Here is a 27,132-nt window from a genome sequence, read left to right on the forward strand (position 1 = left end):
TTGAGTCAGCTAAGCATCTGACTTCAGCTCAGGTCATGTCTCACAGTTTGTGAGTTTGAGCCCCCACGTCAGGCTCTGTGCTAACAGCTCAGGGCCGGGAGCCTGCTTTAGATTCTGTGTCTCCCTCTCTCTCTGCCCCTCTCCTGCTCACACTTTGTCTCTCTCAAAAATAAATAAACGTTAAAAATTAAAAAAAAGAAAAGAAAATCATGGCAGTGATTATCTGGGCAAGGCAGAGGACTGGGAATTGGGAAGGTACATGGCAATTCAGTTGCAATGTAATGCTTTAGTTACTAAACTGGGTAAATGGTATAACCCAGTTAAATAATACAACTGTCTGTTATATTATTTTCTGTATGTTGCACATCTGAAATACCTCATTCAACAACTAAAACAACAAAACAAATAGCCTCTTATCTTTAAGATGAAGAGACTGAGGCTCAGGAACCTGACCTGTGCCTAACTTCAAATCCAGGCTGCACTGTTATATTACCATGCTGCTTCAAATGAACAACACAGAACATCGGTTCACCAAGTCAAAGGCAAAACCCTGTCCCCAGGTTTGATTTCCACAAAGATTAAATCAAACTGTATGCCCAAGTATTCGATGTGGGACATGATGCACACTGAAAACAGGTTTTGACCTCTAATAACTAGAGTTCAACACAAGGTGCCTAAAAACACTTGCTTTCCTTTTTTTTTTAAGTTTGTTTATTTATTTTGAGAGAGAGAGAGACAGCAAATGAGGAGGGGCAGAGAGAGAGGATCCCAAATAAGGCTCTGCGCTGAATAAGGCTCAGCACGGAGCCCGACGCAGGACTCAAACCCATGAACTGCGAGATCATGACCTGAGCCCAAATCAAGAGTTGGACGCTCAACTGACTGAGCCACCCAGGCACCTCAACACTTGCTTTGCTTTTGGACTTAAGTCTAAAACATTTGTTTTTGGGGGCGCCTGGGCAGCTCAGTCGGTTAATCATCTCACTTCGCCTCAAGTCATATCTCAAGGTTCGTGAGTTGGAGCCCTGCTTCGGGTGTGCATGACCCCCACTGCTGTCTGTCTCTCTGCCCCTCACTCACTTGCGCCCTCTCTAATAAATAAATAAAACATTTGTTTTGGTACCAGATAAAATACGGCCATTAAAAGAAGCCCATTATTTAAAAGAAAATACCCAAACACTTGAAAGCAAACCCAAATGTGAGTTGAAGAAGCCTTGGAAGAGTCTCTCTTAGTTCCTCTCCTAGTTTTCCAGTGGCTGTGATGCAAAGTGGGGGTGGAGAACAGGGGATCATTTCTGTGAAGGTAGTACAGTGACCCGCCAGTTGTGAAGACTTGAAAAAAAAGTTAGAGGAAGCAAATAGTCAAAGGCTAATTTTAATACGCTTGCTCTGCCACCTAGCATGTCGCCTGCCTACCCCAGACCTGGTGGAGCCAGCACCTTCCCTCTCTCTGTTCTCCCCTTAGTTCCTGTTCCTGGTACTTGAACCTGGTTGTGCTTCTGTTCTGCCCCAAATCTCTTAGAAATAGGTTAGTGGCAGGGAGATAGAAAGGGATGGGCTTCAGGGTCAGGAAAAACCTGGGTTTACATCCTGCCGGCGCCACTAGTGAGCAACTCACTAGACTTGAGACAATGTATCCAGGCCAGCCAGTACTGTCCCCACAGAATATGGTAGGATGATGGATATGTTCTGTATCTACACTGTCCAATATGGCTGCCCCTAGCCCCAGGTGACTATTGAGCACTTGAAATGTGGCTAGTGTAATAAAGGACTTGAATTTTTAATTGTATGTAATTTTACTTAAATAGCCACATGACTAATGGCTCCCATATCAGACAGAGCAAGTGTAGAAAACGGAGAATCAATCCCTCCTCTCACAGAGGATTACCATGTGAGAATAGACAGGAGATACTGCAATGAAGGGTCCTACTATTAAACTATATCCTGCCTTGAAAGACCATAAGAGTACTGAATGAATTCTCAAGCACTCACTGTCCTGACGAGGCAGTCTGAGTGTGCTTGGGTGGGCCTGCTTCCCGCTGTTGCTATCTCCCCACACCATATGCAGCTTTTTTTTTTTTTTTTTAAATATTTACGTATTTATTTTGAGACAGAGAGAGAGGGATCACATGCAAGCAGGGGGAGGGGCAGAGATAGGAAGAAAGAGAGAATCCCAAGCAGACTCTGCACTGTCAGCGCGGAGCCCAACGTGGAGCTTGATCTCATGAATCATGAGATCGTGATCTGAGGTGAAGAGTTAGACACTCAACTGATGAGCCACCCAGGTGTCCCAGCAACTCTGACTTTAGTAAATACTGCCTGAGGATGCAAGTGAGGCAGGCTGGTGTAAAGAAGTTTGTTTTCTTTCTCTTGTTAATTTGTCCCTACTGTGCTGATTAAACAAAATGACTACATTTCCAGAAACCCATTTTTAATTAAATTCTTGTGTGACACAACTTGACATTAAGTTTCCAGATAGAAAATGTTTCTCATTTTCTCCAGTTAAACTAATCATGTCATTATGTACCAACTGCTTTAAACTAAAGAGACTATCTGCATAGGTTAAAAATATACAGACATCCATTTTTAGAAACACAAATCAAGCAGCACCCATTTTATTTTATAGTGTTTATTATAGTTAAAGTTCCTCTTGTAAAACATTAGTGATTTTGGTCCATATCTTTGGTCCATTTGGCTTTAAAACACTTTACATTATTTACAAAATAAATTGCAATTTTTATGATTGTACATAATTTTTTTTTGACCCTTGGAATATTACCGTTTTAAGTAACTAAAAACTAAACAGTTGGGAGACTAAGTGTACTAAAAAGTACATCTTGAACATACTTAATTACCACAGTAATTTAAAAGTCTTGATCTTTACTTCTTAAGATTAAAATGCACCATCATGAAGTCATTCAAGAATCTCCGGAATTTCTCTATCATCCACAATGAGACTATGGATAATCCCTTCTTTCCGCTTCCCACTACTGACAGCCTTTATGTAACAGTCATGGTTCCCAACACTGAAGTGAGTTTCAGTCCCGTCATCTACAAACTCACCCTAGGCCAACAAAAGAAGGAGGAATTAGTGTTCCAGTAACATTTATCTTCGTCTAGAGCATTAACACCATCTAAAAGTGTAGTATAATGAAGTATCTATCAGCTAAATGTTAAACTTTGGAAAATTAAAGTTAGAACCTTGTATTGCTAGATGCTTTTACATCTCTGCTATGAACCGAAAATGTCTTACCTGTACCCCTCAAGATTATAGAATCTTATGTTTCAGGGGAAAAAAAAACCTTACACCGCGTGACTAGGTGACTATAACATGTTCTATGTAGACAGTATCAACTATTTTTAAAAGTAAAAATGACAAACATGATAGCAAACACATACTTTATACCAAGTTACTTGTTCTATATCAAGAACAGCTCGCATGCATTATTTCAGGGTGTCCTCGCATAGCCCTGTCTATAGACTAGAAGTACTATTACTATAGTCCTAGAAGTATTATTACTATCCACACTGCAGAGGTGAGGAGGTGGAGGCACAGAGTGGTGAAATAGTTGCTGAGGGCCCCCTTCAGGAAGGGATGGGATGTTCTTACCCACTCTGAAAATCTGATTCCTCAGAATGTAAGGTGATTTACTGTAAAACACACAGGTCACATAAAAGCAAATACTACCGAGTCTAGACCCGTTCTTCCAGACACAGTAGCCACCGGCCACAGGTGGCAATTGAGCACGTGAGATGTGGGGACTCTGAAATGCAACGTGCTATTTAAACGTAAAATATACACTGAGTTTGGAAGACTGAGAATGAAACAGAGAATGTAAAATAACTCTAAAAACTTTTTATGTTGATTAAATGTTAAATGATAATATTTTGGATATACTGATTTAAACCAAATATATTATTAAGATGAATTTCATCTTAAGACTTTTTAGTGTGGCTGCTAGAAAAGTTATACAAGAAACTCGTATCTGTGCCTCATATTGTATTTCTACTGAACATCTAGAGTAAAAAGATCGGGGCCAAGTAGTACAGAGAAGGAAGGAACAGGAGGCTTGGAGGATAAATGTGAATTCTGCCAGACAGCAAAGAAATGACAAGCAGACTTAAAACTTGGCTATGGGCTTCCTGGCAGCCAAAGTGGACAGAGCAAGGTCCCGTAGCTGATATTATCCAACCAATGAAAGCATGGGATGCACTGGGTAGAGCTTTTTCTGAGCTCTGAGAAGATTCTGGCCAATGGCTCTTTATAGGAGGTGTACTGACACCTTGCGGGGGCACAATCTCACAGATACATAATCTTGGTCATGAGGCTTTGAGATGAAAAGAAAAAGGAGAAAATAAACTAGCTCAGGTGTGCACTGTGCTGGGGAAGGCTGCCCAGATACAGAGCTGCCAACACCACACTGCAAATTAGGTTGTAGTTACAATAAGGAAGCAACTGGGTTGTAAAGGGCTATTGTCCAAACACTTGTGCTTCCCTGTTAATAACTGAAGAACAAAGACATTGTGGAAAAACATTATCATTAAATTCTTATTTACGACCACAGACCACATTCTTAACACCACAAAACAATGTTCTCTTTACATCTGCACTGGAGAATTCCTTGAGGGTGGGAGGGAAGGGGATTAAAAACCGCTGACTGAGCATCTAGAGAATTCCAGGGTAGGAAAGAAAGAACAGCAAGAACCACCAGGTGTGGCATTGGGTACACAGCAGGTGCCTGATCTACGTTAATGGATTCCACAAGGGGCCGTGAAACACTGAAGTGCTCACCAAGCCTCTCTGAATAAAAGAAGTCTCTAACAGTGGATTTAACTTGGAGAGTGAGTGGCTCAAGCTCTGGGGATCGTTGAGTGAGCCCTGGTTAAATATCCCTTCAAGAATTCATACCAGGAGTAAGAAAGAGAGAAGCATTTATCTTTGTAACTTCTGATTTCTGGCGTGGGCACTTCCTCAGAAGCAGACAGCCACAAGACCCAGCAGGTCTTCGGTAGCCTGTTGAATAAATTCATCCCGGACCTCCTGCCTTCCAAGCACCTCTCCCCACCTTCCTATCCCGACAACAGACAAGGAGACAATGGCAGCAACTACAATGTGCAACTAGCTAAAACGTAACAACAGCAGAGTCTTGTCACCTCTAGCCCAGAAGTCCACGTCTGAGCTAGCATGAAAGGTGGGTACAAGGGATAGCGCCCCCTGCTGGCCAGCAGACCCCACAGCCCTCCGGAATGTCCACCCAGGGACGTGAGCTCCCAGTCCCACACTCTGTGCTTTCCATGCTGGTCTCCTCTGTCTCCACTGGCTCCCTGTGCTGTGCACACCGCTATTACTTCATTCTCACCGAATTCATCCCAATATCCATCCCACATAACAATGCAAGCAGCTGACAGCAGGGGCCCAACACTCTGGGGTCTGACGGGGATGTCGTGCTTGGCCTCAATGAGCAGTGTACCCTCCTGGCACTGCTGGTCTACAAATTCCACTTGTCTTCTCGGGTTTGCGACAGTGCCCTTTCCTCTCTGCCTTTGTGTCATCCGACACTGTGTGCAGCACTTCTTTTTCAAAAACTTTTCTTCTAGAGAAGTACTATCTGCTTTGAGTATGGTATATGTAAAGCCTTCCTATTCAAAGTGTGACCCATGGGCCGATAAGCAGCATTGGCAGCACCAAGGGAAGTGTCACAGTTTGCATTTAACAAGATCCCAGGTGATTCCTATGCATGCAGATTTGAGAAGTGGAGGTATAGAGCCCCACCTGAACTTGGAAAAACACAGGAGGAGGCCAAACTTTGTGGGGTGGGGGGGGGGGGGCAGTTTTTGATGTGTGGATGCTTTTTAGGACAGAGTCTGGTCCAGGCGAGGAAAGGTGCCAGCTGGTGAGAGCTGATGCCAGCTCGCAACATAAGGTGTTTCCATGCCCTTCCTGTCCCCAGGCGCTGTCTGGGAAAGGTCTTCAGAATTTGGAGTCAAGGGTACTTCATCTTTCTTGTTCTTAACCGAGATGACCTTGGTTAATTATCAATCTCCACAATTAGGAAATGCAGCAACATTTCAATGGCAACTATACTCATGGTGCTAAAAGTAATCAGAGGGTCAACTTACTGCTGTCTCCATTCTTTTACCATTACACCATACGTCCATAGTGTCTTTTTCTGTAAAAGTAACAAATTAAAAAAAATTATACTCTATGACTCAAAGTTAACTCTTCATTATTTTAAGAAAAGTTTGATATACTAGATTTTGAAATGTACTCATGGCTTTCAAATTCTCCTAAATTTGAAGACACTATGTTTACTCTCAGTTCACAGACAAAACAAAAATGAAACAAAACACTCTTTTAAGAGAAAATCATGGTCTCAGCACAAATGGATGAAGCCTTGTCAAACAAAATAAACACCGCAGCACAAACGTCAGTATTTAAGAGGATGCACAGAAATGAATGTGAGGAAGGAACTTTTCATATGGACTGTCATCGTGACCAGATGACTCCCCTGTCACACTGAGCCACCTGGATGATGGCACACAAAGGCCACCAAGAAAGGCTGCCACGAGGTTCACACAGGCTGGACAGCACGTCAGGCTTAGAAATTTAGCCTTTAATTTCCTACTGGATAGCACAAGAATCTCTCTTCATTTTTTGCGATAGTTTCACTTTGGGGAAAATTATTGGATCATAAAAAACCAACAACACAGGTATACCTGGTGGCTGTGCTGGGTACGGTGCTACTGGGTATGCACTGGGTATGGAGCCAAGTGCTGCCATGATAAGCTTGGCTGTTGGTTAAGCTGCCAGAGCTCACTTCGGGAGGCATGTATATGTGTGCGCGTGTGCACAATATATGTGCGTTTTGGGGGAAGATTCCCCAGGCCTGCTTGTAAATATTAGTGTGCTGGCAGGTGGCAGGAGAGAAGACTGCAGTCATTAAGCAGCCAGAAGATGACCTGTAGGTGTTATAACGAAGGCTGGAAAGAATCATGACCCGTGTGCGCGGGATGCCCAGGAGGCAAAAACTTGCCTGGGGGTCAAGGCTGAGGTGCCAGTCAGGGGCTTAATTGTGACAGGCCATCTACTCCAGGAACACAGTCTAACAGGGATCCTTTTCTCCCCACACCTTGAGATGGGAGCCTCAGAGAGTGGAGGGAGGCCTTTGAGCTGGGCTAAAGGGAGACAGAGGCAGAGGGGCCCAAAAGATGTGGGCAGATGTTGCCCTAGTGGCCTCCTGAGCGGAAGGCATCACCAGCCGCAGCTGCAGGGAAACCCAGCTTGACCCAACAGCTGATCAGAGAGCACAGTGCTAAAATAAGCATGGCGGTGGTGAAAACTGGAATTTTATTTAGTGTGCTTGCTGGACATGTGCTTGCACGCAGATTCCTTCTAAAGCTATTATTAATGTACCTCTGAAGAAACCTGCTAATCCAGAAACCATAAAAGAAAAATGGGATAAATCTGACTACATAAAAGAATATTTCTGCATGGTTTAAAAAACCATGTACACACATAAGCAAACTCATACAATAGATGACAAACTGGGAAAAATGAAGTGAAGCTCACAGCACAGACAAAAGTCTAATCTTGAGAAAAAGACCAACAGCCCCAAAGAAAATGGGTCAAAGGACACGAAGATGCATTATCAGAAAAGAAACACAAAAGGACCTCAAACATGAAAAGATGCTCAACTTCACTTAATTTTGAAAAAGGCAAATATGAACAACACTGAAATACCACGTTTCATGCAGCAGAATATCAAAAAAAATAACAAAATCTGACACCATGCTCAGCTGGAGAACCTGTGGGGAAATGGGTACTTGGGAGCACAAACCAGTAGAAGCACCAGGAGGGACAACCGGGCACCATCTCCTCAAACAAGGGCAGTGATGTTGGACCCAGCGACCCTACTTTCCCACTTCTGGGATTTTATGCTAAAGGGATATGTGAACCAAATTCCAAGAGGCAGGTGAACAAAGCTATTCATCCAACACTGCTTCTAACAGCAGCAGGTTAGAAATAGCCCAAACGCCCATCTGTCAGGGATAAGTTAAATAAACTTTTTTACTGACTACTGAGACTTACTCCGCAGCTATAAAAAACAGTATGAGAAAGTTCTTTATGTGCTAGTAGAAGAGGATCCTCCAAATATACAAATAAGTCAATAAAGCAAGAGGCTTTTATGAAATAAGGCAGTAGTAAAATATTTGTATTTGCTTGACTCTGAATAATGAAACACTGGAAGGGCTCATTATTAAAAAAAAAAAAAAAAAGCTTATCTTTATTGAGGAAACAGGGTGGATGGGAATAGGGGTGGAAAGAAATTTCTGCATGTATCTTTTCCCATCATTATTATTTCTGAATCATATGAGTATAGCACCTATTCAAGTATGTATGTTAAAAAAAAGAACATATCTATCTGATAAAGTATTCAGTCATTGCTGCTCAGAAGTGGATTCAGTGAGTCATAGGAGGTCCTGGAGCATGTGCGTCTTGGAGCCTCTTCCCTCTGCCTGCCTGCGGCTTTCCTAAAAATAATGAGCATCTTTATCGTATGCCCAGATTATGCTCCTGAAATACCATTTGCCTCTACTAGAAACCAGGGCATTTTGGAAAAAGGGGTGATTTCATGTCTGAGTAGAAAATGTTCAAATGAGCCTAAGACATCTTGTCATACCAGACTGCAAGGAAGCTTTCAATGTCTACCAAGGATGTGTCAAAAGGACTCAGGAGTAAATCTAAACAATACACCATTGGCCAAAACTGGGACAATCTGAGGGTCAATAAGGATAATAACTTCAATATGTTGTGACACACATCAAATTGTTTAAATCCATGAGTTAATAACGACCAAAAAACCCTAAACAATCACCTTTAGAGGAGAATATGTTCCAATTCAGTATTTTGAAAACTGGTAAAGGCAAAACAAGTGTTATTCTGCATTTGTTATACAAATTGTAACTCTGTGCAACCAGACAGATGACAGGAAGTTTCTTATTTTAGAAATATTCCAGAATATCACCATTTGGCAACTGCTAATGAATTAATGGCTACAAACATTAGGTATTAAAGGTTGGCAACATAAAAAAAAAAAAAACATGTGCCTCTTGATATAACGAAACAACATGTGCCTCTTGATATAACGAAATTATAAAGTAGTGTTGCCAGAAAAAAAAAATCAAAGCTAAATCTGACCAATTCTTCAGTCAACTACCAATGTATAGGAAATATTAGAGAAATGCAGGTGCCTGGCTGGCCCAGTTGGTAGAGCATGCGACTCTTGATCTCAGGGTTGTAAGTTTGAGCCCCACACTGGGTACAGAGATTACTTAAAAATAAAACTTTTTTATTTTTTTATTTTTTTATTTTTAAACGTTTATTTATTTTTGAGACAGAGAGAGACAGAGCATGAACAGGGGAGGGGCAGAGAGAGAGGGAGACACAGAATCTGAAACAGGCTCCAGGCTCCGAGCGGACAGCAAAGAGCCCGACGCGGGGCTCGAACTCACGGACTGTGAGATCATGACCTGAGCCGAAGTCGGACGCTTAACCGACCGAGCCACCCAGGTGCCCCAAAAATAAAACATTTAAAAATATATATTTTTTAAAGAAAAGGAAAAAGAAACAGAGAAACATCACAGAAATGCAATCCACGAAATCCATGTACTTCCAGCCAGTGCTCCAAACATTTTTCATTCTTTTTTAAGATTTTATTTTTAAGTAGTCTCTATACCAACATGGGGTTCAAACTCACAACCCTGAGATCATACTCAAAATCCTGAGCCAGTCAGGAGCTCCAACATTTTTCATTCTATTTTTTTTTTTACTTTTTTTGAATATTTATTTTTGAGAGAGAGAGATACACACACACAGCATGAGCAGGAGGAGGGGCAGAGAGAGAGAGGGAGACACAGAATCCAAAGCAGGCTCCAGGCTCTGAGCTGTCAGCACAGAGCCCGAGCCATGAGATCATGACCTGAACCGAAGTCGGATGCTTTACCGACTGAGCCACCCAGGCGCCCCAGCAACATTTTTCATTCTTAAAAAAATTTTTATAAAACGGTATTTGTAGGGGTGCCTGGGTGGTTCAGTCGGTTAGGCATCTGACTCTTGATTCTGGCTCAGGTCACGACCTCACCATTTGTGAATTCAAGCCTTGCATGGGCTTTTCCCTAACAACTCAGAGCCTGCTTGGGATTCTCTCTCCCTCTCTCTCTGCCCCTTCCCCCTCACTCAAAAGTAAATAAATAAACTTAAAAAAAATAAAAAGGTATTTTCTAGCATTTGACTAGACTGCAGAATCTTTACAGGTATGGACAACATCTCTTCATCTATGTATCCTCAGTGACTGATATGCTAACTGGTATTTCGTAGGTACTCGATATCATCTAAATAAGTGAATCAATGAATTAATGAGATGATCCAAATGGTCTTAATGATTTGAGAAGCAGGAAATACTTGGAGTACCAGAAGAGAGAAAAGATAGTAACTTTGTAAATAGTAAATATGTGTCTCTTAAGTTTTGTAGGCCTGGTAGAAACAACACAGATGGCAATCTGTAACAAAAAAACTTAGTTTAAAGATCAATGGCTTACTACTTTTTATTTTTTAATCTACTTTATCTGGACTTTGACAATTTTGATCTGTTGCAGTACTAAACCTATTGCTACCTAGAGAAAAAGTCCCTGGTTACTAATCAATCTTAGATTTCCAACAGTCTTTTTTTTTTTTAATGTTTATTTATTTTTGAGAGAGAGAGAGACAGAATTGGAAGCAGGCTCCAGGCTCCAACCTATCAGCAGAGAGCCCGACGTGGGGCTTAAACTCATGAACCATGAGATCATGACCTGAGCTGAAGCTGGACGCTTAACCAACTGAGCCACCCAGGTGCCCCTCCAACTGTCTTTACACATCCTTTTAAAGACAAATATAATAATTTTAAATACTAGAAATATCAATAATAAATAGCAAATGTCTACATCAATATTTCTCTCTTTTTTTTAACCTGTTTATCATCCTCAAAACTGTCACTATAAAATCTGGTTCTCACATATCAATTAAATGAATACTTCATTCACACAGGACACATCAAAAATACACCTACGATGGGGCGTCTGGGTGGCTCAGTCAGTTGAGGGTCTGACTTTGGTTTGAGTCATGATCTCATGGTTCATGAGTTCAAGCCCCACATTGGCCTCTGTACTGACAGCTCTGAGCCTGGAGCCTGCTTCCAATTCTGTGTTTCCCTCTCCTGCCCCTCCCCCCAACTAGTGTACCCACTCTCTCTCTCTCTCTTGAAAATAAACAAACATTAAAAAAAAAAAGAAAAATATACCTACCCTTACACTCTGTCTATTCAAAGCTCTCACAGAGGGACTAACTAACAACCCTCATAAAAAGCCAATGAATTCTGCAGAAACAGCACTCACCCAAAACGACTCTAAAGTCCTCACCATCCAAATGTAATACCCAAGTATTGGTGGTTTTTGACCTGTTCTCCATATACTTCTTAAGACTCTTCCCATTAATTTCCAGAGTATATTCATATGCAAATCCACTGATAGCATCTATATTTATCGTTGCTTTTGTCTTTGCAGCTCCAACGCAGAAGGTTTCTTTGCCCACTAATTTGAACATCCATTCTTTTCTTATCTCTTCCTAAGCAATAAAATATAAAAGTTGAAAACACACAAATGGAAGAAAATTTAATATTTATAGAAATGCTATAATTTAAAAAATTTTAAGTTTATTTATTTTGAGAGAGAGAGCAAGTGAGTGTGGGGGAGGGGTAGAGAGAGAAGGAGAGAAAGAATCCCAAGCAGGCTCTGTGCTGTCAGCAAGGAGCCTGATGAGGGGCTTGAACTCACAAACCATGAGATCATGACCTGAGCCGAAATTGAGTCATATGCATAACTGACTGAGCCAGGCGCCCCAAGAAATGGTATAATTAAAGTGAGTAAACAGCAGTGCTATATAGGTATAATTTTATTCTTTCATGATCCAAATATTTTACAAAATAAAAGCACTTGTAGTAAATGTTATATAGTCTATGGATTCTGTAACTATAAATAGTTTGCTTTGTCCAGCAAAATGATACAGGCCAAAATATAAAGATAACCACTGTAAGAGAAAAGCCCTGAATTCATACATGAAGAATCTATATTAACAAAATCAAGCATTTTTTCCCTACCTTCCCATCTACATATACCACTCGTTTGCCTGATGTGGTCCCATGTTCAAATTCAATCTTATGGACTCCGTCACTTAAAGCAACATCCCAAACGGCTACGAGATCCGTCATTTTTTCCAGGCTATAAGGAGGGCTAAGGGAATAAAAGGAAGCAATTATAATAGACCAAAAACAGTAATTTATCTTTCCAGGTAAAAATATCAGATTTTTTAACCCATAAAATTAGAAAATATTAAAGTGATAGTAACTGAGAAATTCTACTCACAGTACATATAACTATCTTCTCCCTCTTGTGCACTCTTCCTTTAAGATGAAACTACTATATATGGGTATGTAGTCGGATAATTCCAAACAAAGTCACCTTAATATTAATAGGATTAAGAGCCGATCAGTTTATCCAGGATAGTATTCTAAGCTTGGCTACAGAATAATGCTTGGAAAGGTCAGTAAAAAGTCTCTACTTCTCCCCTGCACCCCCATTTAGAAAGCACAGTATTTAATTCTGGTTTTTCTTCCTCAGATCCATTCACTCCAAAACAAAAACTCTCCAAACATTTCATACTTAAACCAATTAGGATTCATTTCAACAAAAAGGGCTCTAATTCATTATACTAAGAAAAATAAAAGTCATAGAAGAAATGTCCTATAATAAGAGAGAAAAAAATGGAAAATGGTAATTCTTGTCCTTACTATAGTAATCTTATTTAAAAAATAAAGGATTCTGTTTTGTTATAAGTTTCTGGCACAAATTAAGTACATATGTTTGATATTAATATGTTAATATAAAATATATAACATTCATCCTATACGAGTCCTGTGTGAATGACATGTTATATAAGACATACATAAAATATATTTGAGCCTGTTCTTTTAACTACATCTTACTCCTTATTCACTCTAATGTCTTTTGTGTACTCTAAATCAGAAATGGTAAATGGATTTTTTGTCATTTTGAAGTGATTTCCAGGAACTCTGTGCTAAGATGGGTTTGGAGACCTTATAGCAGGCCCTACGGGAAAAGACGTGCCATGTTGGTGGCAGCCACCTACATGCCAAGTGTTTACTGCCCTTGCTCTAAATCACAGAAAAGCAAAACGAAGCATTCTGCAACTTTACAAAATGTGTGCTTAACAAAAGTAGCCTGGATAAATAACTCTTGAGTGATTGAAAATTTCAAAAGCTAGTTTTACTGCCATGCAAGACATTTACCTTTCGTCATCTTCAAAGATAGGACTGTCATCTCCAGATGCCATGGTTGGCAAAATAGCCTTTAATCCAATTAGCAGCCAGGAAAGAAAAAAGCAGAATTGCAGCAAAGAAAGATTGAGAGCAACAAAGATAACATCTGCAAAGGGTTTTTTCTAAGTTTGCAATCCATTTCTTAAATTGCATGCAGTTTCTGATGAAACCAGCTTTTACATACAATAGAATTGCAACCTCCAATTTCAGGAAAAGAAATTAAGTCATGCACATTGGCCAATCATATTTTTCCCTGTTATAAATGTATAATTTCCTAAAACTAGAGAATAAACTCTAGTTTATTCCAAATATTATACCACATCAGAGCTGCAAGAGACCTAGAGGTCCTCTGGGTCCTGTGCTCCTCAAATCAAGGTATAAGAAGCCCCAAGGGTGTGAGGTGTAGGTCAGGGAATACATAAAACTCCAGGATACACAGAATGCATCTCAGGAAGCATCAATGTTACAGGGTGGTAACAAATTTAAATGCAATCATAATATTAAATTTTAGAATACACATTATGTCAGAATATATAACTTAAAAATTTGGGGGGGGCACATGGTTAGCTCAGCCAGTAGACCATGCAACTCTTGATCTCGGGGTCGTAAGTTCAAGCCTCACATTGGGTATAGAGCTTACTTAATAAAAAATATAATAAATTTTAAAAAATTTTTTTAGAGAACTTCAAAGAAATGACAAGTTTGCAGGTAGCAGCCAAGGATATGCTAGTGCTGTTTCCCAACAGCAAACTTAATTTATCCACTTACTCGACCCCACTTAATTTACTAGTGCCAATAATGAATCCACAAAAGTTATGTGGTTTGCTCAGGTCACTAGTAGGGCCTGAGCCAGAATTAGAGCCCAGTACTCCAATGCAAATACCCCAGAATTAACTGGGCTATAATACTAATTAAATTTTACTAAAATCAAAAGCACACATATTCACACATGCATAGGAAACCCTCCACATTTGGAGATTTGAGATTAACAGCCTGTACCCCTGCCAAACCTACCAAAAAATAGGCTCAACTATTTTTTGCTTCCAAAATCTACTCTGGCCTAGCCTTTTCCCTATAGTTGCCCAAGGGTGCTCCCTCCTTGTTAAAAATGGGAGATTGCCCAACTTCTTTAGCTGGAAACAGTCAGAACCCACAAACTGTTTTTAAAAGGATGTCAAAGAAGAAATTAGTACTGATAAAAGCACTCCAACAGGCAAAGAAAACATACAAATTTTAGAATAAAAATTAGACAAAACTTCAAAACCCTTTGTAGCTAGAATAAATCTTTTTTTTTTTTTTTTTTGGTAGCACCTTAACAATTTGTGAAATTTTCTAGTCTTTCTAGAAGCCCTAGGATATCTCCTATGAAAGTGGAGGGTATCCTGCACCTATAAAAGCAAAGAGAATACATAGCAATAGAGGAAGCAAACAGAATATAAACTTGGATAAGCCATCCTTTGCACATCAGAGTGGGCTTAGGGATATCATTCAAATTTTGCTTTATAACTTTTAAAGACCTTATAAAGCTCAGTAATTCAGCATTCAAACTTGAAAGAATTGCCCAGTTTTTCCATGACAAGGGACTTTAATATTATCACACTAACATAAAGGCATAGTACTAACTTAATTACAATAACTTTTCACATAGAAGTATAAAAGACAACACAACAAATTAGAAGGGAAGTGAGAAATCAAAATCACATTTATTTTTTGAAGTTTTCCCCTAAACTATCAACATTTATTTATACATTCATTTATTTATGGAGCATCTATCTAATGTGCTAAAAAGTTTTGGAAATAGTGATGGTTGCACCAAATTGTGAATGTGCTTAATGCCACTGAATTGTACCCTTAAGGATGGTTAAAATGGCTGGGGCACCTGGGTGGCTGTTGGCTAAGCACCCAACTCCAGCTCAGGTCACGATCTCATGGTTCAAGAGCCCCGCATCAGGCTCTCTGCTGTCAGTACAGAGCCCGCTTCAGATCCTCTGTCCCCCTTTCTCTCTGCCCCTACCCTACTCTCTCACTCTCTCAAAAATAAACATTTAAAAGAAAAAGATGGCTAAAATGGCAAATTTTATGTCATATGTATTTTGCCGCTACTTAAAAAAATTAATAGTGTAATATACAAAAAGACACTGTATACCTTAAATGGGTGAATTGTATGGTATGTGAATGATACTTCAACTAAATTGTTAAAAAAAAAAAAGACCTAGGTGCCATTCTGGTAGTGTTTCTTGAAATGTGATTATATCTATAACTGAAAGATGATCACAACTGTCCTTGTTCCCAATATCTCCATTACTCATTTGAATAATGATAAATATCTGTCACACATCTCTAAGTTACAAACTGGACTTAATAAACACATGTCATATTCTAAATTCATTCACCTTGCTGATAGTTATCAGTCACTTATGTGCCAGGCACTCAGCTGGACACTAAGCTCAGAGTGAGGGGCTCTAGAGAGACCAAAAGATGACTACAACAGAACCATAGGAGTGTCCTTGAAAAGGGAAGCAGTGAAGGTCAGAATGGGCCCACAGAGAAAGGATACTGGCCTGCTAAGTGGGTAAGGAGAGAGAAGAGACTTGGCTTTATTTTTATTTTTTTTAACGTTTTTATTTATTTTTGAGACAGGGAGAGACAGAGCATGAACAGGGGAGGGTCAGAGAGAGAGGGAGACACAGAATCTGAAACAGGCTCCAGGCTCTGAGCTGTCAGCACAGCGTCGGGCTCGAACTCACAGACCGCGAGATCATGACTTGAGCCGAAGTCGGCCGCTTAACCGACTGAGCCACCCAGGTGCCCCGAGACTTGGCTTTAAAACCTGAGAGAATGGGGCACCTGATTGACTCAGTCGGTTAAGTGTCCAACTTCGGCTCAGGTCGTGATCTCACAGTTTGTAAGTTCAAGCCCTACATCCAGCTCTGTGCTGACAGCTCAGAGCCTGGAGCCTGCTTCAGATTCTGTGCCTCCCTCTGTCTCTGCCCCTCCGCCGTTCTGTCTCTCTCTCTCAAAAAAAAAAAAAAAAAAAAAAAAAATTTTTAAGTTTTAAAAAATAAACTCTTATACATACACTTAATTTTCAGGATCATGTGACCAAACTGGAAAATGATCATTACAAAGAAAATTCCCTCTATTTAATAACAAAACTTTAAAAATGTAAATGAAAAGGATGGAAAAACAAATTCCATTTTTTTCACTGATGAAGATGATGTCACTCACTCAACACTTTTTACGTCTTCAAAGAAAACTTAAGTATCTAGACATCAGCGTATCTTTTAAAGTCTCTTCCCTAGCGATCCAACAGTCATGTTTCAGAGTATGCTTCAAACATTAAGATGTTTCCACTGTTCATCTAAACCCAGATTGAATTTTGCCTTAAATTGGGCTTTAAGTGTACTGGGTACTGTAATAGTATGTCCAAGCTAAACCCAAGTCAGTTTTAAATTACTAACACATTCATAGTTCCCTTTTCAGCAAAAGCTCTAGGTAAGGCCAGCCACAAGGGAGGTCACTTTTCAACAAGTAGGTGTTGACACTGTACGCCCAGAACCTTGTGAAGCCCTGGGACCTCCAGAAAAGCCAGGAAGCTTCGTGAACCAGGGGGCTCAACGAACTGCTTACTGTAATAGCTACAAACTGAAAACCACCTGCAAGTTCACCGACAGCGGGGGAGCGGAGCGCGGCGCGGCATCCACGAAGTAAATCACAGTCCGGTCACTCAACAAACTGCACGTACAGCCCGGGCCAGGCCCCGGGGATGGATGCGGCGGCCAGCCTGGCGCACACGAACGCAGTCCAGTGCGGCCAATACAAAGGACGCAGGAAAATACGCGAAGCCACGGGTAGCTGCCCGTAATGCATCCTTTGGCCAAGGATGTTACGGCACCTCACGATCTAGGGTCTGCACAAATACGGTCTGCTTGTGCGTCCATGGAAAAAGCGGCTGGAAGTGTATTATCCTAAGGTCGCAGGGCCTGGCCGGGCAGGGGAGACCCGCGGCCTGCCGCTCGGTCCCGCCTCTGCCCTCGGCCCTGCAGACGCGACACGCCCGGAACACCCCAGCACCGCCTGAGGCCTCACCCGCGGCGTCTCACGGTCCGCGTAAACACCGCCCACCGCTAGCAGCGCCCGCCGCTGCCGCCTCGAGATGGCCGCCGCCGTCGCCGCCGCGCTCCAGCGCAGAGGCTTCTGGGGGCCGTCTCACCTGCGCCGCGGGGCTCACCTGGCCGCCGTGGACCGCGGGAGGCTCTGCGTCGTGGACCCGCAACGCGCGGGTTCGGGCTCTGCCACTTAGGCCGCGTAGGCTTGTTCCCTTCGCCGAGAACCGGGCGCCTCCTCCGCGTAAGCTGAAAGCTCGGCAGCCGCCAGTCCCGTGCGCGCCGACTCTCTGGCGCTTCAGGTCCCCGGAGGTGCCCAGCGCAGGCCGCCACCCGCCCCCGCGCACCGCAGACCCAGCCCCGCCCGCTGCCTCAGAGGACGTCTTAGCGCTCTCTGCACGGGCACCCCTCCCCGCCCTTCCCCGCTCCAAACCTTAAGTCCTGCACCGCGTCCAGTCGTCCCGCCAGCCGAGGTTGGTAAGCCCCACTGATAGCCAGCGCAAGGCTGGACGCCGGGCATAACCTGGTGGCCAAAACAGAACCTGTGTCTTCTCTGAAGCCACCAGGCAGGTAAATCTGATTATGGCCTTCGTTCTTTGACCTCTGTTTATGGCTCTGGCCGCTTCCATAAGGACCCAAACTCTTTAAGCGGGCATGAGGCCCCGTGTAGATTTTCAGATGATGCAAGCTCTTTTCTCCCCGCCCCTGCGGGCCTCTGCGGATGCTCTTCCCTCTGCTGGGCACTCCTCCCTGCTTTTTCCCTTAGTTATCCTCCACTTTCTTGTTGAGCTTGCTCTTCAGATATCATTTCTTAAGGAAAACTGACTTGGCCCTGAAGACTTGCAGCACTTGGAATTCTCCTTAGTCCCTGCCAGGGTGTGTAATTATTTGTGTAATTGTTGCTTAATGTGTAATTTAATAGTAGACTGAGGTCCTTAAAGGCAGGGGCAATGGGTGCTTGGCTCTCACTCTTGCATCTCCCACATCAGCACAGTGCAAGATGCTGAGCAAGTGTGTGAGTGAAAGGGAAGTTGAGAGACAATAGGAAACAATGTATTAATAGATTAATCAGTCTGCAAAGTCATAATGATTGAATTCTTAAGCAAATTATGTTACAAGGATTCTGCTTAGTGAGCGCTGATTTCTTGTTTGCTACCTTGTATTGAAAACTCTTCTAAGACAAAGACTCTTCATATTTGTAATTTTCTTCTAAATCAGTGTCTGGAACAGAAAGTTTTCAATAAATGTTGAAAGAATGAGTTAGGGGCGGCAGATAAAAGGCCCAGAGTGGAAATTTTCAGGGATGGGACAAGGCTAACTAAGACACCTCCCTAATTACTTTTTCTTAGTCCTTAGTGAGTTGTTGGGCTAGGACCAGGAAACCTTGGTTGGGAAGCAGCTCAGTGATACTGTTTAATGAAGGATCATATTTTCTGGTAAAACTTTAGAAATCTGGATATCCTCTACATGATCAGAAAGGTATAATTTGTTGAATGCTTGCTATGTCCTTATATATTGTCGTCTGTTAATTTTCACAATAGTCCAGTGCTTGTATTACAGACAGACCCAAAGCACTTCAGCAGTTGCAGGGCCGGCATGTGGAATGAGGCCTGTGGGATGCAAGAAGTTCATGTTAATAGGGCCTGTTAATAGAAAAGTGTTGATTGTGCTTGAAGAAAAATCTGGGCCTGTCCTTAGAGGCCTGCGAAGTTCCTCTGCCCAGGGGCTGCAGAATACATTCATGAGGTACACTCAAGTCTGCACCACAAATAGGCAGTGCCGTCTGATTCCTCCGCTGGCTTGTTCCCCTCTTTTCTCTTTGGGTAGAATTTCTCAGATAACTGGCATTAAGGAACATACCAGTTTGGGCTACATTTTCCACCTACTTATTCCCAGGGGCCCAGGACAGTAGAGGTAGCAATAGTCACTTGTTACCAGACAGGATTGTTATGGAAAGAAAGTCTGAAGAAAACACGGTGAAAGGTATTGAACTTGAGTATAAATGTATTCATTCAAGCTGATTCTGCTTGCGACTCTACTTCCCCCTGCCGCAAACTAATCTCTATGCCCAACATGGGGCTCCAACTCACAACCACAAGATCAAGAGTCACATGTCCTACTGACTGAGCCAACCAGGTACCCCATGCTTTTGACTTATTCTCACTCTCAGTCTATTAATTTGATCTTATTTTGGGGGTGGCTGGGTGGCTCAGTTGGTTAGGCATCCTACTATTGATTTTGGCTCAGGACATAACCTCACCATCATGGGATGGAGCCCCACATTGGGCTCTGTGCTGGGCATGGAGCCTCCTTGGGACTCTGTCTCTCTCTCTCTCTCTCTCTCTCTCTCTCTGTCTCTCTCCCTCCCTCTGTTCCTCTGTCCCTCTCTCCCTTTCCCTGTGACCCTCCCCTGCTTTTGTGTGTTTGCTCTCTCTCTCTCTCTCAAGGGGATGGGAAAAAAGATTTTATTTTTAAGTAATCTTTATACCAACATAGGGCTTGAACTTACAACCCCAAGATCAAGAATCACATGCTCTACTTTAAAATGAAAAGAAAGAAAGAAAGGAAGAAAGAAAGAAAGAAAAAGAAAGAATCATGTGCTCTATCAACTGAGCCAGCCAGACACCTCATCAGTGATGTATTTTAGGAGAGCAGCTAAAAATGTTTTCATTCACCATTCTCCATGTTTTCATTGGGCCTCCATTTGAACAGGGAATTTTTTTTTTATAAGTGTTTGTTTATTTGGGGGGGGGGTGTGAGGGAGGGAGGAAGAGGCAGAGAGAGACAGAGAGAAAGAGAGAGAGAATCCCAAGTAGGCTCTGAGCTGTCAGCGCAGAGCCTGAGGCAGGGCTCCGTCTCAGGGACCATGAGTTCCTGCTCCAAGCCAAAATCAGGAGTAGGACGCATAACTGACCAGGCGCCCTGAAAAGGGAATTGTTAATGTGTTTGACTGATTTCCTGAATTTTTTACACAGTATGAACAGAAATCAAAATAAAAGGGAAAAAATTAAAAATAGAACTATGCTATGATCCAGCACTTTCATTTCTGGGTATAGACATCCGCCCTGCCACACACACACTATTATTATTATTCAGGTGAAAAGGTGTTTAATGTTTATTTTTGAGAGAGAGAGACAGTGTGTGAGTAGGGGAGGTGCAGAGAGAAAGGGAGACACAAAATCAGAAGCAGGCTCCAGGCTCTGAGCCTGAAAAAGAAAAGGAAATTCTGCCATTTGTGACAACATGGATGGACCTCAAGGACACTATGCTAAGTGAAATAAGTCAGACAGAGAATGACAAATAATGTATATGTCTCTTATAGGTGGAATCTAAAAAGAAAAGCAAAAATAAGCTCATAGATACAGAGAACAGATTGGTGGTCTTCAGAGGTTGATGGGGGGAGAAATGGGTGGAGGGGGTATAAATTTATTAAAAATAATGAAGAGGGGTGTTTTGAACTATCCCACTTTGAATTATATATTGTCAATTTATTATTACTAGTGTATTTGGTTTGTCTCTACTATTTTATCTTTAGCTTTCTAACTGTCCCACCTGTGTTCTGCTTTTTATTCTCCTTTCTTGCATTCTTTCAAAAATTGTTTAATGTTTATTTTTGAGAGAGAGAGACAGTGTGTGAGTAGGGGAGGTGCAGAGAGAAAGGGAGACACAAAATCAGAAGCAGGCTCCAGGCTCTGAGCTGTCAGCACAGAGCCCGACACAGGCTCCAACTCATGACCTGTGAGATCATGACCTGAGCTGACAGGCTCAAACTCATGAACCGCGAGATCATGACCTGAGCTGAAGTCAGACACCTAACCAACTGACCACCCAAAAACCCCTCCTTTCTTGCATTCTTAAAAGTAGACTTAGGTTTTGTTTTCTTTTTCCACTTTTTCTGTCTACTGGCTTAGAAGTCATTGGCTCTATTCCTCTTCTTCAAATGGCTACCCTTGAAATTTTACATTACATACTTAACAAAGCCTAAACATCCCACCTCTTCTTACAAACAACACAAGGACCTTGGAATATTCTAACTCCAATGGCTGCCCCCATTTTCATTTTAGTCTGTCCTTTTTTTCAGCCCACAGATTTGCCTTCATGATCATTATACTGTATTACATGATGTTTGTTTAGATTTGTCTACCTGTTTATCATTTTTTCTCAACAATCCCTGCATCTCAGACTTGTCTTTGATCACTTGTCTTCTTTCTAAAGTACATACTTAGAAGTTCTTTTAGTGTAGGTCTATTGGTGATTTTTTAAAAATTTTATTTTGAGATAATTGTATCTGGGAGCTCGGGAGAGCCACTGATCTGGACCCACTTTAACATGCTTCCAGAGTCCTAGTCAATGCAGGAATCTTGGGCTCAGTTCCCCCTGACTTGCTCCTGACTGTGCTGATGTATGTATAGGTAACACTCCTCTCGATATGTGTATCTCTCATAGTTTTGGGTTCAGCTCAAAATTTTGTTTCATCTCCTTTGAGATTTTGCTTTCTGGAAAACCAGAAAAGAAATGATTATTATTTTGTAAATGTTTACTTATATTGAGAGAGAGAGAGAACGAATGGGGGGAGGGACAGAGAGGTAGATAGAGAATGCCAAGCACACTCCACACTGTCAGTGGAGAGCTCTACGTGGGGCTTGATCTCACAAATCGTGAAATTATGACATCAACTGAAATCAAGAGTTGGATGCTTAACCAACTGAGCCATCCAGGTGCCCCTATTATTATTTTTTTAGTATAAAAATAAAAAAATTATATAAGTAGTGTTCTTAGGTATGATAGAGCCCTGCTTTTGAAAAATTATTTGAGGGCATTTGAGGGGTGCCTGACTGGTTTAGTCAGCGGAGCATGCAACTCTTGATCTCGGGGTTGTGAGTTCAAGCCCCATGTTAAGTGTAGAGATTACTTAAATATAAAATCTTTAAAAAATAAATAAATAAAAAGTTATTTTGAAGTTTACATTCTAGTGGAGGAGGCACTCACAAAAAATGAGGAAACAGATTGTGGTAAGTTGCTTCCAAGGTGGCTCCCAAGGATCCTCACTTCCTGGTATTCACATCCTTGTATAGTCCTCTACTATGTTTTACTATAGTTGGTCTGTGTGATTAACAGCATATAGCAGAAGTGATGATATGTGACATCCTGGATTAGGTTATAAAAAAGACTTCAGCTTTTGTCTTAGGTGCTCACACATTCACTTGGACACTCCCTCTGTGGGAAGCTGTCATGTTTTGGGGATACTCAGGCAGCCTGTGGAGAGGCTCGCTTGGTAAGGAACAAACTGAGCCCTGCCAGTAACCACATGGGTCAGTTTGGAAGCGAATCCTTCGGCCCCAATTGAACCTTGAGACGACCAACCCAGGCTAACAGGTTGACTGCAACGTCATGAAAGATTCTGTCCAGACCATCCAGCTAAGCCCCCCTGTGTTCCTGAGCCACAGACATGTCAAGATATTACGTTTTTGTTTTAAGGGGCTGTGTTTAGGGATAATTTGTTCTGTACCAATAGATAACTAATGCACAGATGAAATAACTTCGAATTGGAATAAATGCATACCCATCTTATGGTAGAGCAGATGCCCATCAAGAGAAGTGGTTGATAAAGTGGTTAATGGAGTCGGCCTTGGAGCTGATTTCAGATCCTGGCTCTGCCACATACTAGCTGTGTCATCTTAGCAAGTCTTTTTTTTTTTTTTTTTTTTTTTTATTCCTATTTTCCAATTTGGTCATTTGTAAAATGAAGATAACAACAGTACTTATGTTAAGGTTGCTGTGAAGAGTCAAGAAATTAGAAAATAAAAGTGTTTAGCCCAGAGCTTGATACATTTTAAAGGTTCAATTAATATAACTCTTGTTAATCTGTATTGATTCTTGAGCATTTGTTATTAATATGTTTGAGCTGTTTGCTTATGGTCTTTCATATTGGAAAATGGCTCCTGAAGGTGAAAGACCCCTGTATAAAACCGACTCAAATTTAACAATGCCACTCAACACTGTACTAAGTATCTATTATGTGCCAGGGACTATGCTAGGTGTTGGAAAAGGTAAGATATGATCCGTGTCCCCAGAGTTCAAATTCTCATAGGAGAGGCAGAAACAAATGTATTAGTGTAATTAAGGATTCTAAGTCTACAAGACTTGTAAATTGAGGACTCTTCAAGAATTCATCACCAAATGCCATTCGTATGTGGTATACTCTTTGTTATGGGAATAACTTTGATAGTTTTATGCTTAGGAGAAAATTTGAGAATCAGTTTAGAAGTTTCGAAATGAAAAGATCTGTTTTAATTGTTAACGAAGGCTGTAATTTATACTGGGAAGACAAAGCACAGAGGAAAGCAGTAAGCTGAAATGAAGATAGCCTTTGGATCTCAGCTTAAATGTCACTTCCTGAGAGAGGCTCCTCCACACACCTCTGTTCTCTTCCTTCATAGATTTATCATAATTAATGTTTATTTGACGTTTTTTTTTTCCTTCATATTTCTCTTCCCAACTAGATCATGAACACCATGAGGGCAGGAATCACATCTGGTTCACTCACCACTGTAAACTCAGCATCTAGATTAGTCCCTGACACATAATGGGTGCCAAATACATTTTTGTGAATAAATGTTAAATGAGTGTTTAGAACCATTAACATTCTGGTGGGTCAATGAAGACTCATAGAAAACTTGAGACCAATGCAGCAGAATGCTAAGACAACTTGTGTGCAGAGCCTTTTACTTCTCTAGCAAAGAGAGGTGCTGAAAAGGCCTTGATGGTTGTAATAAAGAAATTCCTTTGGAGGACAGTGCTGTAGAGCTTCCTCCCTTCCACTTGATACACACAAAATCCAGGAGGAATGAAGAGGAGGCTCTCTTGTTAGGAAATAGAGAGTAATCAGCTTTCTTGTGCTTTGAAGATTGTAAAAGATACTGGTGATTATGCATCTAGCATCCATTGTCCTCTTGACCCTTACAGGATGCCAGTTTTACTCAAATAGCCATACCTCCACCTTGCAATTTATGTGACTCAATGACCACCCACCCATGTCAATTCCAATTATGGTAACCCTTTTCCCCTTCCAGAAACTAGGCTTACTCCGTCTTCACATTTGCTAGACAGATATTGATTGGGAAGCAGCGTATGGGCCTGTGAGACCTAATTGACTCAAAAAAACTGGATGGAAAGATTATAGATGGAAAAAAAAAGTATAGGGTCCTGATTGCTCCTGGTAGACATCTGGAAAATCACTTTAGTAGGAATTTGAAACCTACCATGTTTACAGCAGGGCAGAGAGCCTGGTAACAATTGGGTCCTTGATAACTTGTTGAACCATTGAGTTCACCAGCCTTAAAGTCTGTTTTGCCTGTGGACCTTCTGTTATGTGAGATAATAAATTTCCTTATTTTTTAAGTAAACAGTTTGAATTGGGTTTTCTATTATATGAGGCCAAAATGATCCCAATGGACCTGTGATATTTGGTTTCCTGGCTACAGTTAAGGCAGCTACACTCAGAAGAATGGGAAAATCACCCTATTGTCTTGGAAAAGGCAAGCAGTGGGACTTTGTTTCAAGGGTTGAAGATGAAAATCTATTTATTAACTATTGCTAGTGTGAATAGGCAGGTAAGGAAAGGGGTTGGGTGGCAGGGGTGAGAACATGTTTGCATGGAGCAGACCCAGAGCTCAAACTCATAATGGCCCCAGCTGCCTAGAAGAGGGGTGAATATGGGCCTGAAAGTATTGTACCCTAAAAGCTATGACCCTGAGACTTCCTTGTGAGACACATTATGATTAATACCTTCTGTTGGAGATCCTTGTTGGCCCCTGTGGGACCTGCAACACCACAGACCTGGTAACTACAGATCGTCAAACAGCGACACCATGTGGCTGTAACGTGCAACGACTATATCGGGCAGATGAGACTCCAAGCCTTCCCTTCAGGTGTGTGGAAGTTGTATTTTCTACTAGGAATTTTTGGATCACTTAACCCGCTATGAGTTTTTGAAAATGGTAGTAAGGGACCTATTTGTAGATTCTGAACTTATTATTTTGGGAATAGAATATTGAGGTGATTTCATTTTGTGGGGAAAAAAAGCTGTGATCATGTTTGTACATGGTGGAGCTGTTCCTACAGGTTAAAAAAGTTTTGTTTGTTTTTTTTTAATTTGAGAGAGAGTTCACGCGGGTGGGGGAAAGGGGAAGAGTGGGGAGAGAATCTTAAGCAGGCTCCGCATGGAGCCTGACACAGGGCTCGATCCTACCATCCTGGGATCATGACCTGAGCTGAAATTAAGAATCTGATGCTCAACCGACTGGCCTTTCAGTTTTTATCTATAGTCTCAAGATGCATGAAAATTAGGCCTAAAGATAACCAAACAAAAACATTTCCATTTTATTACCTCTTTGAAAACTTGTCTATGGTTTCCCATCACCCCCTGGATAAAGTCCCAGCTTTTTAGCACACTTGTCAAGGCGTTCCTCCTCCCCATCTCCAGTGATGCAACATACTACTCAGTTTTGTCAGAAAGCTCTCAGTAAGTTCCATTATATTTGTAAAAGCTTTGGGAGTTAGGTTTTAAGCGAGAGCAGATATGAGCGGTCCCGAAGGGGCCCAGGTTTAAATGACAAAAAATAATAATAAGGTTTACTGTGCACTTGTAACCTGAGCATTATAATAATGTGCTTTGGAGTTATCTTATTTAATTTGCACAGGAAGTTTTCTCTGTCTTTCCTTTGTATTGCTGGGGAACTCCTACCATTCAGAACCATTTCTCTAGGTTTGCAGTTGAGATTGGCTGCACATTGGAATCACCTGGGGAGAGACTACCGACAAACTATGACACCTGAATCCCACCCTGGAGATTCTGATTTAAGCGGTCTGGGGCTTGAGCACCAAGTTTTCAAAGCTCCCCGGGAGATTCTAAAATGCAGCCAGGTAGGAAGACTTCAGTAACCGATTTAGGTAATGCTTCTCTTCCCCTTCTGCGCCCTACACAAAATCCTCGGATTATGCCTATCATACTGTATCTGAATTTCAGAGCATATATCCATCTCCCTAACTAAACTTTGAGCATCTCCTTTCGTCCACCTCTGCATTTCTGGAGCCTGATGTAGGGCCTGACGCTTCGTGGGGATTTGAAAATGCTGAATACAAGGGTAAAATGTCATTAACAAACACGTACGGGGGTTCTCCAAATGCCAGGTGCTGCTGTGCTCAGCCAGGTCTGTAACCTGGAGAACAGGCTGACTAGTCCTGCAGCAAGAGTTCGCAGTCACGGCTTAACTGTGTGTATGGAGAGCAGCGTGCCTTGGCCACCTCGCCCCGGCCTCACTTTGACCAACTGCCTTAAGTATGTATTTCTGCGGTCTCCCGGACAAATGAGTTTCCAGGTGGCTGCGACCAGCACCTGCGAGGCCAGAAAATGTTGAAAGAGCAATGAAAGTGCGCAGGCGCAGACCGCAAGCGCGGCGCACTCTGGTCTACGCGAATATAAGCCCCGCCTCCAGCTGCGAAGCCAACCGGGCCCTGGGCCCGCCTAGCCTCCCCCGGTTGCCGGAGGAAACAGCTAGCGGCGTTCGGAGGCGTAGCCGAGGCCCGCCCCT

The 27,132-nt window shown here is 41.9% G+C and overlaps 1 protein-coding gene across 5 annotated transcripts; it reads right to left on the bottom strand.

The window, feature by feature from the left end:
* Positions 1 to 843: 843 nt before the first annotated feature.
* FAIM (Fas apoptotic inhibitory molecule) lies at positions 844 to 18,322 on the bottom strand. 5 transcript variants are annotated; one of them, XM_042954661.1, is made up of 6 exons: positions 13,404 to 14,029; positions 12,460 to 12,555; positions 12,195 to 12,327; positions 11,434 to 11,662; positions 6,121 to 6,170; positions 844 to 1,332 (listed from the first exon to the last, which is right to left on the bottom strand). In XM_042954661.1, exons 3-6 carry the CDS (start codon positions 12,303 to 12,305, stop codon positions 1,159 to 1,161), a joined length of 564 nt encoding a protein of 187 aa, XP_042810595.1. In that variant the 5' UTR covers positions 12,306 to 12,327; positions 12,460 to 12,555; positions 13,404 to 14,029; the 3' UTR covers positions 844 to 1,158. The 5 variants fall into 5 exon arrangements, with proteins under 5 accessions (XP_042810595.1, XP_042810597.1, XP_042810596.1 ...); XM_042954663.1 differs by lacking the exons at positions 12,460 to 12,555; positions 13,404 to 14,029 and adding an exon at positions 17,973 to 18,322; XM_042954662.1 differs by lacking the exons at positions 12,460 to 12,555; positions 13,404 to 14,029 and adding an exon at positions 17,665 to 17,891.
* Between the last annotated feature and the right edge of the window lie 8,810 nt (positions 18,323 to 27,132).

Source organism: Panthera leo, chromosome C2 (genome assembly GCF_018350215.1).
Source record: "Panthera leo isolate Ple1 chromosome C2, P.leo_Ple1_pat1.1, whole genome shotgun sequence".
Classification (NCBI taxonomy): domain Eukaryota; kingdom Metazoa; phylum Chordata; class Mammalia; order Carnivora; family Felidae; genus Panthera; species Panthera leo.